Source organism: Ascaphus truei, chromosome 17 (genome assembly GCF_040206685.1).
Source record: "Ascaphus truei isolate aAscTru1 chromosome 17, aAscTru1.hap1, whole genome shotgun sequence".
In the NCBI taxonomy this organism is placed as follows: domain Eukaryota; kingdom Metazoa; phylum Chordata; class Amphibia; order Anura; family Ascaphidae; genus Ascaphus; species Ascaphus truei.
Window position 1 is genome coordinate 38,482,208 of NC_134499.1, and position 18,426 is coordinate 38,500,633.

At 40.7% G+C, this 18,426-nt stretch overlaps 1 protein-coding gene across 3 annotated transcripts in view; it reads right to left on the minus strand.

The window, feature by feature from the left end:
* CACNA2D3 (calcium voltage-gated channel auxiliary subunit alpha2delta 3) overlaps positions 1 to 18,426 on the minus strand; it is a 597,478-nt gene that overhangs the window by 62,681 nt on the left and 516,371 nt on the right. For all 3 annotated transcript variants that reach the window (XM_075574868.1, XM_075574867.1, XM_075574869.1), the window contains 2 exons: positions 14,904 to 14,965; positions 11,343 to 11,387 (listed from right to left, as the gene is read on the minus strand). In XM_075574868.1, coding sequence (XP_075430983.1) covers positions 11,343 to 11,387; positions 14,904 to 14,965 — 107 coding nt within the window. The remainder of the gene's footprint in view (positions 1 to 11,342; positions 11,388 to 14,903; positions 14,966 to 18,426) is intronic.

An 18,426-nucleotide genomic window follows, 5' to 3' on the forward strand; every position in this document is an offset into this window, starting at 1 on the left:
GATTGATTTAGCAAAACCAATGGGCGAATTTTGGAAATCGTTGTTCTAGACTTTGAGCACTGATATTATAGTTTCCTGAGGGTTTGTTTTGCTGAGTTTGTATGATTGTATTCAAATATTAGTGAAGAAATAGGAGACCAGATGGGTGCCAGTACAAACTTTTTCTGAACATGTTATTCCCATTTGTTAATCACAGGTTACTAATGTCATTCCCTATTTTGTGGCACAGAGTTTCCTTGTACACCTCCATAAATGAGAAAATAAATCACTAATGCATGTGTGCAAAATCATCAGAAAGATATTTGAGGCACTCTAAAAATAATGCTCAGACTAAGATGAAAGTGTTTTTAGACTTCCAAACTCATCTACTCTGAGATGTGGGTAACAACTGGAAATAAATATCTTGTTGGCTAACATCTTGGAGTGTTAGTTTGTAAAGACACACAAATTATACTGAATAAATATATCGCAGCAAATAAATGCAAGTTACGAAGATTATTAAGACGAATGTTTGCATTGCCCTTTACCTTAGCGGGCGGTAAAAACCAGGCAAGCTGTTAATTCCCCTCCATTCTCCATCTGATTGGTAAAGCAAGCGTTCGCACAAAGTTAAACTTCCAACATGGTCCGGCTGTTCTAACGAGGGCTGTAGGAAATAGTTCCAGTTCCTCTCATTGAACTGCCTGTATTGCGTCTTAAAAGTATCCCACATTTTCAGACCATGTTTATTTTCTAAATGACTGACATCCCCTTTTCCCAACAAAGTGGGGGGAAGCACAATGGTAAGTGCCTTACTAAACTTTGTGGAGGGACTGTGCTTTGTTTAGCGTACAAAAACATCAGTATAATGCCATTACTCTAATGGTGTATTAATGAAAACATTGTGTCAGTTTGGAGGACTAACAGGGGAGCAGGTAATATTTTTAATTTGCTCACTGAATGGGAGGGGTGGCTGAGGTTCATGCAAGAAAAGAGTCCCATAGGCCTCCTAAAGACTTTCAAACTGTGCTTTTAATTGGATACTGAATTCAAGGCTTTTGCTGTTAGCATTTTGGTAGCTTATGCCTATAAACTCTCTAAAGCTAGGTGAGCCTAACAGTGCTTAACAATGCTACTTATACCACTTCAGCACTGGAGTTTTTGTAATGAAACATAAATGAATCATTTGCTGGGGTCCAATTTCTTGCAACAGTTCTGCAGATTTTTCACTTGGTCCTTGATTCAACATGCTTTTGCTGTTACTCCTAACTCCTTAATCATCAAATTCAAAGAAATATATTCTGATTTAGGCACAATTTTCTTTTTTCTGTTGAAAGTTAGTCATGCTTTGTATAAAATATTTCTGTAAAAAATAAAAAAAAGGCTACAAGATGCAAAAACAGGAACCTGTCTGCTTTACGCAAGTCTATTTGTGAAAACAGCTGCCTTGTTCTATATTGTGCATTTAATCTACTTTTATTGGGGGCGGGGGGAGTAAATAACAACAGCAGAGGTTTCATCAACAAATATTTATAAATGTTGGTATTACTGGATTGAAATATAAACAACGCCGGGTGATTTGGGGTGCATTGGGGTGCAAGGCCCACTACGGTAGTTAAAGGAATAGTTAATTTAAATGTGTGTGCAGTATAATACATATAGTTACATAGTTACATAGCATATAGGGTTGAAAAAATATACATCCATAGACAGATACTTTCTCCTGTAATTGTATTTATTGATCCAGAGGAAGGCAAACAAAACCCCCAGTGACATATCATCTAATGATATCTCATAAGTGGGAAAATAAATTCCCTGGATCAACATCCTTCCCGTGTTTACTTATTTGGTATATCCCTGTATACATTTCCTTTCTAACAAGATGATCAACCTTTTTTTGAAGATACAGTATTTATTGTATCTGCCATCACAGTCTCCATGGGTAATGAATCCCACAGTGTAACTGCCCTTACTGTAAAGAACCCTTTCCTTTGTTGCTGGTGAAATCGCCTTTCCTCCAACTTTAAGGTATGACCCTGTGTCATCTGTACTGCCCGTGGGATGAATAGTTCTTTTGAAAGCTCTTTGTATTGTCCCGAATATATTTGTATATAGTTATCATATCCACCCTTAGACGCCTCTTTTTTAATGTAAATAATATTGAAGGATATAGGCTAAATTAACAAGATATTGTTTAACTTCTCCTACTAACACTCCCCAAATCACAAATGGAAGCTCATGGGGCAACATTAGAGAAAGGTCTTTGATACATTGATGCTAAGAGATGCAATATGAAAATAAGCTGTTTCATTCAATTGTCCTCAAAATATGTCTTGGTGCATTGATTCCTATTTATGTTACTGCAGTTGTTCCCAACTCTGCTTGTAAGCACTGCTTTTGAGCCCACAATAGAGGTGGCATTTAACAACCAACTCACACAAATGTCTTCCAGACACAAATAGTACCCACCAAGTGCACACAAACACCTACAACTCCACACACCTACAATGTGTTGTTCTACTGACTTATATAGTATGACAGAGGTTCTAAAGTCCTCAAGACACCCCCTCACCTCCAACAGGTCAGGTTTTAAGGATTTCCTAGCTTCTGCACAGGTTGCTCAATCAGTGGCTCAGTCGGAGCCGGCTGTGCTGAAGCAGGGAGCCACCTGTGCTGAAGCAGGGATATCCTGAAAACCTGACCTGTTGGGGGGAGTGGGGGTGGGGTGAGAACCCCTGCAGTAAGGTATTACTATAAAGCAGAGTGACAAATTCCAGCAATAATCGTGTTCCGAGGACATGCAGGAAACTATTATAGTAGGTTGGCAGTATTCTGTTTAGCAATGTTTGGGGACCAATAATTTACTACATACGGTAACACTGTGACGCTTGTACTGTATCTTGTATCTTGTGCTATGTGGTTGTAAACTGTTTGCTGAAAATGCTCACAAACACTGCTATATTGTAGCTTCTTCTAATACTTTTTGTTGGTGAATTTAATTTTGGAATGAAGTGGTTGATTGTACTAGAATCAGTGGTTTATATATTATTGTAATGTCCGTTATTAATATCTGAAAATACCATAATTCAATCTCTAAAGCGTTGAATTTCTGATCTCATTCAGCATCAAGTTTAAAACTCCGCTATGGAAAATAATTCTAGCTAATGGCCCTAGTTGAATATTGACGAGACCTATCGACGGCAGCCACACGCCTTCGTGGCAATGGAAATCTACAATAAAGCACGTCATTGAACCGTCTGTAATGCAAGTAATTTCATGAGAGCCATTTATTTAAATGCAACTTTCAGTGCCATCAGAAATTAGTAGACACATATTGTTAGGGATTTTCTGGTCAAACAGTTCTTTGTTTGATAAAGGGTACATTACTAAAAAAAATAAAACCACTGTGATTAAAAAAAAACTTTTTTGTGACATTGAAAACTGTATTCCAACTGTGTCGTCACCACGTCACTATCGTATAGCAAGGTCAATTAATGTTGTCAAATTACGAGATTAATACTGACATATAAGGATTATTGCAAAGAGTATAATTACACATGCTTATTCGCCCTAATCAAAAGTAGATGACATATGGAAGACAGAATGAAAAAGCAACCACTGTGTAGTTACAAGAATTGGCAAGAAAGAGAATACTTTTGTTACAATACATTTGTTAAGGAAGGAGACCGGTTTATCATGTACAGAAATGAGAAGGCATAGTTCAGATCTGAACATGTTACCCGTATACAGATGTACAGTAGCAGACATTATTGCAGCCGTTAACACAATACATTAGCGCTACTGCAATATTTGTCGCGGGAAATATCAGCAGCGCCATTGAAAACGATGATAACGTGCGTGTTAATCGCTTTAACAAACCTGATATTTCCCTAGTTATTTCTTGCATTATCCAGCCTTATTACCCCCAATAACTGCAATCAGTATGAAACCTGTCACATCATTGTTTTGCATTGACTTTGACTGAGCCACCTGTGCTGAAGCAGGGATATCCTTCAAACCTGACATATTGGTGGCCCTTAAGGACTGGAATTGGCCACCCCTGAACTAGAAGACCCCACGCAACCCAGCCACTAGGGAAACGTAGCCAATTTTCACTGGACGGTCACTAGGTAGTAACCCTTCCTCATGTGACGACCCCTTCGTTCTTACCTGAGGGGACACCATAGAACATAAGCCTTGACTCCTTTGTGGGCTGATGGGAGGAGAGAGCCGGACCCCCTGGTCACCCTGCCCCAGCTTTGTGCAGGTGCTCTCTCTTTGCTCAGATACGGTCGGTTGGCAAAATACATTTGACATATTTCGGTTTTATTAGGTGTAATGTACACATTACATACTTCCAGCGGTTAAGTGTGATGGTATTAACCATAATGAGTTCACCTACACATTTACAATCACTTGCACGGTTCTCTAGAAAGAAAATGGGAATTTCTCCCCTTCTGCTCTTTAAAACACATACAGCAAATGCCGTGTAAAAACGGGGTCCCAAAAAACTTTGCATGTTGTTTTTTCTTCTTTTAATAGCCCTTTGATCAGTACATAACTTCAACATTGTGTTTAGTATGATTTAAATGACATTGATTGAAACATATTCAACCTTGGAGTGGGCTATTTATCAAACTCTCTCGCTGCAAAACAGGTGCCGAAAGTTGGGCAGAAAATCCAGTAGATTTACGAAAGGTTAATGGCTACAATATGCAAAGAGGCACCTTGTGCTACCAAAATGTGGATCAATTATAGTAAAAACTGAAGATGTCTAGCTTTACTTCTGTAATAGACTCCTACTGAATAGCAAAATAAGTTGCATGCGTAGTGGTGCGCGCAAGATTTTTCAGGAGGTGGGGCGCAGCGGTTGCAGAGGCCCTGCGCTCTTTTAAATTAAATGCCGGGGGATCACGTGAGGCCTCTGTAACTTCACTTACCTTGTCTCCGGCGACAAGTCGGCATGGCAACGCGGCATCACGTGTGACCCTGCGGCGTAATTTGACGCCAGAGACATGGTAAGGAGGGGGGGCGAGCAGGGGTGCCGTGCAGACAAGGGGGAGTAGGGGGGAAGGTTTACGCACCCCTGCTATAAGGTGTATCATGGCTTAGCTACCCTAAGTAAATATGGATTATTATTAGGGATGGGCGGTTTGGATTACACCGAAAAGTGAGAGGGGAGTGTTGTGTTCCCTGATTCTGTGTCCTGGGACTTGTTGTGTTCCCAGATTTCTGAGCCCCCGCCTGGCTTTGGAATGGATCTTGCTGCATTTATCCCCCTAACAGTGTCCCTCCCTTCCTCTGCTGGCATCTCATGTTGGTGTTTCCAGGGGAAGGGAGGGTGGAAAAGAGGTAGCACAAGGTGCTGAGTCCTGACAGAGAGACAGAGAGGGGCAGAGTGACACAGGGCATAGGGGCAAAGTGAGAAACAGAGAGCAGAGAATGGCAGAGCCAGAGGCACACACAAAGCAGACTATAGAGCGAGGACAGAGAGAGAGTGATACAGAGCAGAGGGAGAGGGAGGGAGAGGGAGAGAGAGGGGGAGAGGGAGAGAGGGAGAGAGAGGGAGAGGGAGAGGGAGAGATATACAGAGCAGAGGGACAGAGAGAGAGAGGGAGATACAGAGCAGAGGGACAGAGAGAGAGAGAGAGGGAGATACAGAGCAGAGGGACAGAGAGAGAGAGAGAGAGAGAGGGAGATACAGAGCAGAGGGACAGAGAGAGAGAGAGAGGGAGATACAGAGCAGAGGGACAGAGCGAGAGAGAGAGGGAGATACAGAGCAGAGGGACAGAGAGAGAGAGAGGGAGATACAGAGCAGAGGGACAGAGAGAGAGAGAGAGGGAGATACAGAGCAGAGGGACAGAGAGAGAGAGAGAGGGAGATACAGAGCAGAGGGACAGAGAGAGAGAGAGGGAGATACAGAGCAGAGGGACAGAGAGAGAGAGAGAGGGAGATACAGAGCAGAGGGACAGAGAGAGAGAGAGAGGGAGATACAGAGCAGAGGGGCAGAGAGAGGGAGATACAGAGCAGAGGGACAGAGAGGGGCAGAGAGAGGGAGAGGCAGAGATACAGGCAGAGATACAGTGCAGAGAGAGGGAGATACAGGGCTGAGGGAGAGATACAGAGCAGAGGGGCAGAGAGACACAAGGGCATCTGACTAGATCTACTCTATACCAGTTGGTGTGTGTGTATATATATTGGGTTAATACTGTTGAGGTACCGTGTGTGTTGGGTATAAAGAATATAGTATAATAGAGTGGCATACCCCCATCTAAACTGTACCAGTTAATTCAGCTCCAGTTGTGTTAACACCGTTAGCTTAATTTTGTGTTTTGGGTTCTATAACTGTCTCTACCAGTTTACCAGTCAATTCAGTTCCCATTAGGTTAAAATTGTTACTTGTGTGTTTGGCATATATACAGTATATCTCTTCTCTCTAATAGTATACTAGTAAAACCATTCCAGTTGGGCTAACATTGTTAGGTTACCAGTGTTTAATATACAGTATACAGTAGCTTGGCATTCATTATTTTAAGCTTTTCAGTAATATTATTTCATTTTCCCATTTGTTTTTTTATGATTTAATAGTTATTTCAAGCATTTTTTCCATGCTTTATAAGGTTAATTAAGTCAGTATATTTGGGTGCTATGTATCGTAATTCTTGCGATGCAATTTATTTAATTTAAATTCCACCTTTAAATTCCAAAAAGGGCTATCTGTCGCCCATATAAACATCCGGAGCCTGCTGCCCAAACTGGATGAACTAAGGGCATGGTGCCTTATGCATAAACCCAAAGCCATCGTTCTTACAGAAACATGGCTATCCTCTAAAACCCCTGATGCAAATATCGCCATTCAGGGATACTCCATTTTTCGGAGAGATAGGTCAAAGAGAGGAGGAGGGGTGTTATTTTATATTGCAGACACCTTACAATTTACACTGTTACATTGCCCACCAAGTCCACCCTCTTTTGAAACTCTAGTTGGCAAAATCTGCCTCCCCTTTTCTAAGCCCATCTTGCTTGCTGGCATCTACCGCCCCCCTAAAGCCCCACTACAATCCTTGACTGATATCACCCAATTTCTTGGCTCCATTTCCTCTCTGAATGAGAAGAGTGAGCTGCTAGTTCTTGGGGATTTCAACTTCAATTGGCTTGACCCTAAAAACCACAAAATCCAGATACAACTCAAGTCACTTAACCTATCGCAACTCATTTCCCAACCCACACGGATAAACCTGAAATCGCATAACCATTCCTTGCTAGACTGGATTCTCTCCTCAAACCCCAGCAGAATCCAATCCTCTGGCATCCTTCCTGATATTTTCAGTGACCATGCAATAGTATACTGTGTAAGGAAAATTAAACCGCCCCATTCAAGCCCTAAAGTTCTCCTCACTAGAACATTTAAAAACTTTAACCCACAACAGTTTCTGGATGACCTTACCAACTGCCCATGGCACAGAATCGATTTAATTCCCGACCTTGATTCTGCACTCGACTATTTCCAATCCGAGTTCTTAAAATTCTGCGATACCCATGCTCCACTACGCAAAATAAGGGTACGGGGGGCCCACCTTCCATGGGTTACACCTGACCTTATAGCACTCTACCAGTTCAGGGATGCCTTGTGGAAAAGCTACAAAGTAACTGGCACTACCAAGGATCTCAATCACTACAGATGCCTGCGGAACGTGTGCACAAAGCAAACAAGGTATGCAAAAGCACAATATTACTCTGACAATCTCCACGAAAATACATCAAACCCAGGTAACTTCTGGAAGGTTATCAACAATATATTCCAGGCTCCTAACCATCAACAACCAAGTAATATCACTAAGGGGGATATTACTCTGACAAACCCCACTGACATTGCAAATGCATTCAATGATTACTTTGTGGGGTGTGCCACTAACCTATTAGCGAAACGCAGCACAAACCCCAAACCTGAATCTCATCCTGGGAGTACCCTTATAGTCCCACCCCCTCCCAACACTGCCCACAATTTTCAATTTGGCCCAGTATCTGAAGAGGAGATTACACAAGCGCTCCTCAAACTAAAACTAAGCAGCCAATGTGGACCCGACTTACTACAATCTAGGTTCCTACGACTTGGTGCCCCAGCCATTGCCAAACCAATTGCGTCCATAGTCAACTCTATCCTGTCTGCAGGCCATATCCCTAAGACCTGGAAAACTGCCAGAGTTGTCCCAATCTTCAAAAATGGGGACAAAAACACTGTCTCAAACTACAGGCCAATCTCACTTCTCCCAATTCTATCCAAAGTTATGGAAAAATGTGTCCACTCCCAATTAAGCGATTTCTACACCAAGACAAATTTCCCTAGCCAATTCCAGTCTGGGTTTCGTCCCAAACACTCCACCGTAACTACCCTGCTAAAAGTTTGCAATGAAATCCAGTGTGGAATGGAACGGGGACAACTCACTGGTGCAGTATTCCTAGATTTTGCAAAGGCTTTTGACACAGTTGATCATGTTATCCTGCTTAACAAACTCCAGAGCTCTGGAATAGGGAAACATGCTTTAAACTGGTTTCAGTCCTACCTATCAGGAAGATCCCAACATGTGTCCATCTCAGGCTCTAACTCCAACCCCCTGGATATCACCTGTGGTGTCTCGCAAGGCTCTGTTCTGGGGCCCCTACTCTTCTCATTTCATTAATGATCTTCCCACAGCTTGTAAGGAAGCCTCAATACACATGTATGCAGATGACACAATCCTGTATGCACACAGCCATAGCCTCTCTGACCTTCAACACATACTTCAGTCTGACTTTTTGAGACTCGAAAACTGGATTTCCCAAAACAAACTGTTTTTAAACACTGACAAGACTGTAACAATGGTATTTGTGACCAAGACTACATTTGTAAAGCTTCCAGTGACTGAGCTCCTGATTAGAACCAACGCTAAAACCACCCTAACACCTGTCACTATTTTTAAATACCTGGGCTTATGGTTTGACTCCCACTTAACATTCGGATGCACATTGATACCCTGACAACCAAGACCTATGCCAAACTAGGAGTACTTTACAGGAACAAATCCTCCCTAAGTCTCCTGGTCAGAAAGCGTATTGCACAGCAGATGCTAATGCCAATTATTGACTATGGAGACATAGCTTATGGCTCGGCTCCTCAAACCCACCTTAGCAAACTTGACACCCTCTACAATTCAATTTGTCGTTTTGTTCTTCAATGCAACTACAACACACATCACTGCGAAATGCTCAAAGAACTAGATTGGTCATCACTAGAGTCTAGGCGCAAAGTTCACCTTTCCTGTCTCACCCTCAAATACTTTCTGGGCAAGCTACCCAGCTACCTGAACAAGCTCCTCACCCCTACCACATGCAGTACCTATCACCTGAGATCAGACTCCAAAAGACTATTCATGGTCCCAAGACTCAACAAAGTATCCGGACGTTCCTCCTTCTCCTTCCGTGCACCCCAAAACTGGAACAACCTACCAGAGACTCTCATATCCACCACCAGCTTAAATTCTTTCAAATCTAAGGCTGTCTCACACTTTAATCTGGTCTGTAACTGTTTCATACGCTCATAATATATATTTTCTTTAACTGTGCATGCAATGTCTTGTATATAATGTATACCTTGTTCATTTATGTAACTGTATTTGTAACCATGTATTATTTTGTTTTACTCTGTGCCCAGGACATACTTGAAAACGAGAGGTAACTCTCAATGTATTACTTCCTGGTAAAATATTTTATAAATAAATAAATAAATAAATTTAACGTGTATAGATGTAGTTGGTTTATAGCTCTGTTGCGTTATATTGGGATATGTTGTGATATTCAGCATTATCACCACCTATGGAAACTCTGTGATATTTTGTATTATGATAACATGATTTTCTGCCATATCAGTAAGTAAGATAAAGCTGAATACATTGCATGCTCATTTCTACAGCCCATTCCCTCACCTACAAACCAGAACTCACCAGCACTCACAAAAACAGAATGCTTAAAATGCTACAATTCCTTTATAATTATCTTCTGGCTCTCTCTGTGCTTAGGGAGTTAAGTCAAAATAATTATCGTCTCGAAATGAATAAAATCCCAAAGCTAAGCACTTTTGTTTCGTAGGTTTATCCTATGAAAGGTGAAACAATCTACTTATTAGAACACATCAAAAGATTAAAGGATTTCCACCCATTACACTGGTATTATTTTACAACCAGTGAAGTATCTACTTTGTCCTTGTACATGAAATAATTATCGACAGATGCCCGACTAGAGGCATACTTCAAACCCCTGATACCCATTAGTTTCCGAAACCCTTCCCAAAGTACGGACACAACAGGCTTCGCTTTACTGTTTCATATACAGGGATATTATTTTACCGGTTGGAAAGAGGAAGTATCGCAGGCACAATGCAGATTACTGCAGCTGGGACATCAGTGTACTGGAACTCCCTGTGCATATGTAGGTAGATGGCCAAGGGGTTCTTTTTGTAGGGAAAAGGGTGCCAGGATCATAGGAAAATAAATAATTTACAACTACAACAAATAAGTCAACTTGAAATAACGAGAATTCACAGAAAAGGCATTTATCTACTCCACGTTCATATTCCAAGACCATCATTCTTAATCATTTCATAATAACCATATGGTGATTTTTAAACCCTAAAAAAAGTGTCGGGGGAAAAAAAACAAAACGAAATGGTGCCAGAACAAATATAGGCCTATTTTTACTAAACGGACCTAAGCTGAAAGTCACCTTCCATGGTACCTTAACATTGCTAAGTAAATATCGGCCTTAATTCTTAAAACGAGATCTGCTTTAAGGATAGTGTGCAGGTGGGAGTTATGAGTGGTGCATACACGTGTAACGCAGGGGGCAATCCATGCAATATCCTACATGTGTGTTTTAAATAAATCAATTCTGTAGTATTAGATAATACTTACTGCATTTTTTTAATGACCTTTTTAATGAGCTTTAGTATAAAAATTATCCTTTGATTTCTATGGCAGGTTTTAGCTCATCTCCCCAGCAGTGTAAGATCTTTGTAACACTTTACTGTTTGTGATCATTTGTTGCAAATATTCCCAGCAGTTTGAGCTACAAACTTTAACAATAGATACATTGTAGCTGCTGAGTTACACTGACTGAAGGATTGATTGAAAGTGAAAGGCAGCCACTAAGATCTTTGCTGATCGATCACAGGAGATCTAATCAATCGGCAGCTTAGGTAATTAGTTTTCAATAAAGGAGATCAAAGGCCTCATACAAATAGGTTATTGCAGTACAGTATATCTTATATCATATACAGTGTGATATGAATTGTACCCAGAAAAGGAAAGAAGTTCATGTAGAAAACTTACTTCATCATCACAGCTTTTGGAACATTTACCATCCAGAGATGCACACTGCAATTAAGACAATACTGGTTACTTTTTTTTTGTAAGATGGGCAATCAGTTTAATTTTGCATGCAAGTGAAGAATTATAATTAATGTTCTGTTGTTGCTTTATATAAAGCAGCTTTTGTATTGTTATTTTTGGCCTGCATTGTACATACAGAATACTTAGAATCTAAATTATATGATGAGGTTACAATATATCCCCGGGAAGAGTTCTGAATTCACAAACAATTATCTTCAAATTTGTTTGGCGAGAAAAAAATGGTCAAACCACTTAACATTTAACTTTTGTTTTCGTTAGGTTGTCTTTAAAAATAAAAAAAATCAGTTAAAAAAGACCACATTTCAATGTCTTATTTTTAAAGGTAATTGCTATATATATATATATATATATATATATATATATATATATATATATATATATATATATATATATATATATATATAATATATATATATATATATATATATATATATAATATATATATATATATATATATATAATATATATATATATATATATATATATATATATACTGTACATATACAGTCTATAAGGATCCTTGGAGATCCAAACAGCACAATAGATGGTCACAAAAAGTGGGTTATTGGGTCCAAAATGAACACATATGCCCGACGTTTCGGTCCCCAGGTGGACCTTCTTCAGGGTCCCAAACCGTCGGGCATATGTGTGCATTTTGGACCCAATAAACCAATTTTTGTGACCATCTCTTGTGCTGTGCCGGTATATTGGATCTCTAGGGATCCCTACAGACTGTAACTGTTCACTCTTTACCGTGCACCACACCTGCACTATTCACCATTCTCTCAATATATATATGTGTGTCTGTATGACAGCTGTAGTTGGATACTTTAATCGCCTACAGATATCCCCGACTTGGAATTTGTGGAAATTATGTCGTCTCCGCCATTAGAGGCCCGCAGTATCAATCAGTTGGTACAGGTGCAGCCACCAGTATCCGATCACTTGCCTGGGTAAAAACTAAGGCATCTCACAGTAAATGCCTCAACATTTCTGTGATATTCCTAATGGCCCATCGGTTTGCAGGGACCACCACGCTGTGTTAATCCGATGGGCCATTAGTCTGGCTGCAGAAATCTCACAGAAATGTTGCAGTTTATTGGGAGATTGCCCCAGATTTTCCAAGGCAAGTGATCTAATACTGGTGGCTGAATCTGTATGTGAAGGTACACACACACACACACACACACACACACACACACACACACACACACACACACACACACACACACACACACACACACACACACACACACACACACACACACACACACATATATGAGACTGTACATTTCGAAGTCTCTGCTTCCAGTAGAACTGCAGAACTATTGTGAATCCCATAGCCCTGGGAATAGAATTTGGATAGAAGGAATGTACTACAATTTTATGATGACTTAGTCATGTTGGGAATCCTTTGTCATGGCAGATGTTTGTTTTTTTTCTGTTAGAACACAATAAACAAAATCTAAAAATCACTGTATAGAGCACAAGAAGGTCAAATAAATGTTTGAAACGCCAACCAGCCAACACTAAGTTGCCTTAAACAGAGCCTAATGCAATACTGTCCGAATCCTATCTGCTTGTGGTTGGCTGCTTCATACAGTAGAATAAGACCCAACATTACATCAGTGGAGATTAGGGCTAGCCATCCGATGCCGGAAGATTATTAGTTGTTTGCATTTTTGTACAACGAAAATCTAAATGTTAGCAACATTTGGAACATACAAGATGCCCATAAGTACTGCACCGACACACTTTATTCGAGCAAATACCCAGTATGTACCTGGCAGATACCTGGAATGCGCCGCTCCTCACCTCTGACAAGCCCCGTTGCGTTTGCCTTCCCAGCCTGGGTTCATGCCTGGCTGACGGGCGGCTGATCTGTTAAATGATAATGATTAGGATTTAATAGGCTGCAATGCTTCGCGTGTCTACCAGATGGCATAAATTCATGAATTGTAATGCAGTATATATATATATATATATATATACTGTGCAGTATTGCAGCCAGCGGGAATAAAATGCTTCAATCCCTGCCTGGAAAATACCTCAATGCACTCGGGCAGAAAACAGTCACAAACCTCAATACACCCGGGTATACCCGAATTCGTGGGACTAGCCGAGCTCGAATAAAGTGTGTCGCCAGTGTATATATGTAAAATACATCAGCCTAAACAAGGAATTTGTTGTCAGTTAATTCTACCTTTCCCCCATGGAATTCAATGTATTTTCTTCTAAAAGAAAATGAAGATGCCATCCAGAATCTAATGTTACCAACCTCAAATTCTACCGGAAATGTGAAGTAATAAAAAACATTTAAAAAATAAATAAAATGACTATTGAAATAGCGTTATTTTGTGTTCATTAAGATTCGTGGTACTCTCTGTACTAAAACACCAGCACACAGTCCATATCATAACATTGTCTGCCAGACAGAAACGAAGGCTTTTCTTTCCCAATGAAAGAAATGAACAGTTAAACAGAAACAAACATAATATACTGTATGCAAAACTGCATCGTGGCACATTCTTCCCTTATGGAGTGCAACACAGTAATTTATTGTTTAGGGATACAAATCAGCATGTTTAAATAACCTGTAATAGAGTGCATCCCTATATACTTCCAACCATCCAAAAGTCTCTTCCAAACTTCAAGACTGGTCTGACTCATACAAAGACGCTTGACGAGTCCTTTAGAAAACACTTGCACTAGTGTCAACATATTGAAGTGGAGAGACATCTGCTATGCTACTTAAATGTTAAATGCATCCGTACATGATATAGAAAGGCGAAGGCTGGGGTTACTTCACTTACATATGATAATGTCATCTATCAACTTACTTTTCATCAGGTCTTCCCATTCAGGGTCAATATACCAACAGAAATAAGCTGGTTTTAACCCCGTCTGGCAAAGAACCGTCCGCAAAATGTGTAGTGTATGATTTAATATAGTACATACATTACATTTGATGGGATCAAACATGAAATAAAATGAAGCGTTTTATTGTTTTACAGCAATCTGCTTAAAGTGTCAATTTACTAATTGGAAATATTCAGCAACGTTGCATTATTGCTGAGTTTATTAGGGTTGTTTGTGTGGGACAGTCATTGTTCCCTAGGAATATGAAGTGCTACTTTCATGCAGACTGTACAGAGGATGTAATACATTGTTTTAGCACCTTCAAATACATAACCAATACAAGGCTAGTCTTCAAATAATCTGCATTCGAACCTGCAGGAAAAACATTTCTAAGCATCTTGTGTATATCATTTGCTCTGTAATTATACACTGGGATCTGTATATGTTAGGATTTGTAGAGTCACAAGTACCATTTTTTTTATGATTATGCTTTTCAGTGAAATGTTGGTTTAATAATAATTCATTGTTGATCTTACACAAGATTAATAAAAGGGACTACGTTAGCATAATAAGACCAACCAGTATGTTGTTTTGTGAGACAGACATCTGATTTTAACTTACCTGTCTGCTGGCAATCCAAAATTTTCTCTGGAAAAATTCAAGTTTCATTTGAATGCCGACAGCTGGAACAAATTAAGAACAAAAGCAACACTTTAGAAGAATTAGGAGTGACTAACAAATGCATAAAGAAACTTTCCTCTACAACAGGAGTGGCCAACTCCAGTCCTCAAGTGCCACCAACAGGTCAGGTTTGAAGGCTATTCCTGCTTCAGCATAGGTGGCTCAATCAACAATGGGTCAGTCATTGACTGAGCCACTGATTGAGCCACATGTGCTGAAGCAGGGATAGCCTGAAAACCTGACCTGTTGGTGGCACTTGAGGATGGGAGTTGGCCTCCCCTTCTCTACAATAATAAAAGTGGCCATACATGTGTATTCATAATGGGGTCAATCAGTCAATTCTCTGTATGTTACAGGCTCATCTGACAGTGCTAAATAAAAGCAAAGAATTGCTTTCTTTAAACGACTCCTAATGTGTTTTCAACACACTGTATGTGAGTTGTTGAGAAGTTGGATCTATTTGTTATTTCCACGTGGTGGTTTAACCACATGCTCCCTAAAATCTGTTTCTCTGTAATGATGAATTACCCTATTTCCTCGATTCTAAGATGCACCCATGATTTAATTTAAAAAAAATCTACACTAGAGAGAGACAGACACAGAATGGGGAGAGATAGACAGACACCGAATGGGGAGAGAGAGACAGTATCGGATGAAAGGGAGAGAATTGAAGGAAGGGGGAGGAGAGAGAATGGAGGGAAGGGGGGGAGGAGAGAATGGAGGGGGAGAGGAAGGAAGGGGGGAGGAGAGAATGGAGGGAAGGGGGGAGGAGAGAATGGAGGGAAGGGGGGAGGAGAGAATGGAGGGAAGGGGGGGAGGAGAGAATGGAGGGGGAGAGGAAGGAAGGGGGGAGGAGAGAATGGAGGGAAGGGGGGAGGAGAGAATGGAGGGAAGGGGGGAGGAGAGAATGGAGGGAAGGGGGGAGGAGAGAATGGAGGGAAGGGGGGAGGAGAGAATGGAGGGAAGGGGGGAGGAGAGAATGGAGGGAAGGGGGGAGGAGAGAATGGAGGAGAGAATGGAGGGAAGGGGGAGGGAGAAAATAGGGAGGAGGGAGAGAATAGAGGGAAGGGGGAGGGAGAGAATAGAGGGAAGGGGGAGGGAGAGAATGGAGGGACACACAAACACACACAGACACGCATCTCCATCTGCACCTCCAGCAGTTCACACAGAGGTTTGACTGGGTGGGGGGAGGTGGGGAGAGAGCTCACACAGACACCCACCCACAGAGACACACACACACAGACACACATACACAGAGACACACAGAGAGAGAGACACACACACAGAGACACACACACACAGTGACACACACACACACAGAGACACACACACACACAGACACACACACTTCTATTGCCCCGCCGGACAGCTGATAGTCGCAATCAGGGGTGGGGATTAATGGGAGATGCAGTCGGCGGCACTTCTGCACCTGCACCGCCCGCTGATGGTCGCCCGGGAGAGGGCAGGGGGCGGTGGAAGATACAGCAGGTGGCACTTCAACTGCCACACCGCCCAGCTGATGGTCGCCTGGGGGGCAGGGGGGGGAATGGGAGATACAGCAGGCGGCACTTCTGCAGCTGCACCGCCCAGCTGATAGTCGTGCGGGGGGGAAGCAATGGAAGACGCAGCCAGCACTTCAACCAGCCGCCAATGACACCAGCTTTTGGTAAGCGCCCCCTAAAAGGTTTTTTTTATTTTTTTTTTTTTTAAAACATTGATTCTAAGACGCATCCCAATTTCACATGTGTAAATAGGAAAAAAGGTGCATCTTAGAATCGAGGAAATACGGTATTAAACCATAGCAGTAATTAATTTACTGGGCATTTGAGCAGATAATAGGTTCAAACGGCATTGATTGGGGATGCTCTTCTTTGTTTTTGTTTTTAAACTGTTAAGATTGGTGAGGGATACGGTTTATATCATATAGCTTTTATTGTTCAGAAGTGGAACTGTAAACATACATGTAGAGTACTAATTTCAGCACGAGAATAATCTGTTTCAGAAATACAATTGCAACTTTAACTAATACAATAAATACACAAAAAAATAAAGTCTGTGTTGATTTGTTCTGTAATGTGTTTAGATTAAAAGATTATGCTATCATTCTTCAACAATGTACATATACTGTATTATGTATAGTATTAGAGATATGTGATCTTTCTGGGTTTCAAAAAAAGTTCAGATCAGGGTCCCATGACTGCAAATTTTATTTGGTGAACCTTGACATTTTTTTCTTTTCCAAGCTGGTGAACTTTTGCGAACAGTTCACACATCTTCTTCATATAGGGGTCTCGTCTACGGCTGGGGGTCTTGAAGCCGCGATGCAAGACATCGAGCGCAATGTTGTGGCTTTGTGACCCCAGGACTATGTATCAACATAGAGAAAACTGTGTTTTGATGCAGTGCTCGTTTTTTTTGGAGCAGAGCTGCGGCATACTGTAAGTTACAAGTTTCTTACATCTAATGTTGAATTTTACACATCTTCAGATATGGAGTTTTGTGGGGCAAATAAAAGTCAAAAATAATGGAGCACAGAGACCGGATATGATACAGCTCATTATTATACTGTATGTGCACCATGTAATTAATATTAATAATAATAACTTTATTTATAGAGCGCTTTTGTCCCAATGGAACTCAAAGCACTTCACAGTTACACGAAGGGAAATATAAGAAAACATTTAATATTATAAAAGAGATCAAATACAAGGAAAGATATAATACAGGACGGGACGGTACTGTAGCTATTAAATGCTGGAAAGATTGCTGGTTCATTAGTTAAATGCCTGGTTAAACAGGTAGGTCTTGAGTCGGTTTTTATAGATTCCCAGAGAGGGGTCCTCGAACTGTATGAGGCAGACTGTAATTCGTACCCAACTCCTACTGTACTTACACTCCCAAGGTACAAGCTAGACAGATGAGTCAACATGCTTTCATACATACTGTAGGTGCAGAGTGAAAATGCCCCAGTTTTGCTCCACAATTGCTACATACAGTAGACACCATAGTATATCAAGTGTAAGACTCTATAACAGCACCAGCAAGAATGCATTTTAAGACCACATGCAACATGTACTGACATATAAAAAAGAAACATACACAGTATAACTTGAACAACTAATATATAAATGTACCAAGTATATTTGACATTAAAAGGCTCTGTATACTATCCTATGAATTGTGTATTTGGCATATTCTGTATGAACTGTCTGTTTCTTTTTTCTAAAGAAAGAAGACTGGGAGTTGAGCAAGTCTCCTATAAATCCCTTTTACTTTCCTCAAAGCGATCACAACCCTAAGAAAAAGGTCACTCACGTCTCACATTTGTTTTACAGATCAAAGTTAAACGGCAAACTGCAGTTTTACCTTTTATTTCAAACATATGGGGCAATGTGTGTGAAATAATTCCCCAGTTATGAGAATATTTAACTAGTTGCTTTTGCAAATCTGCATCTTTCCACAC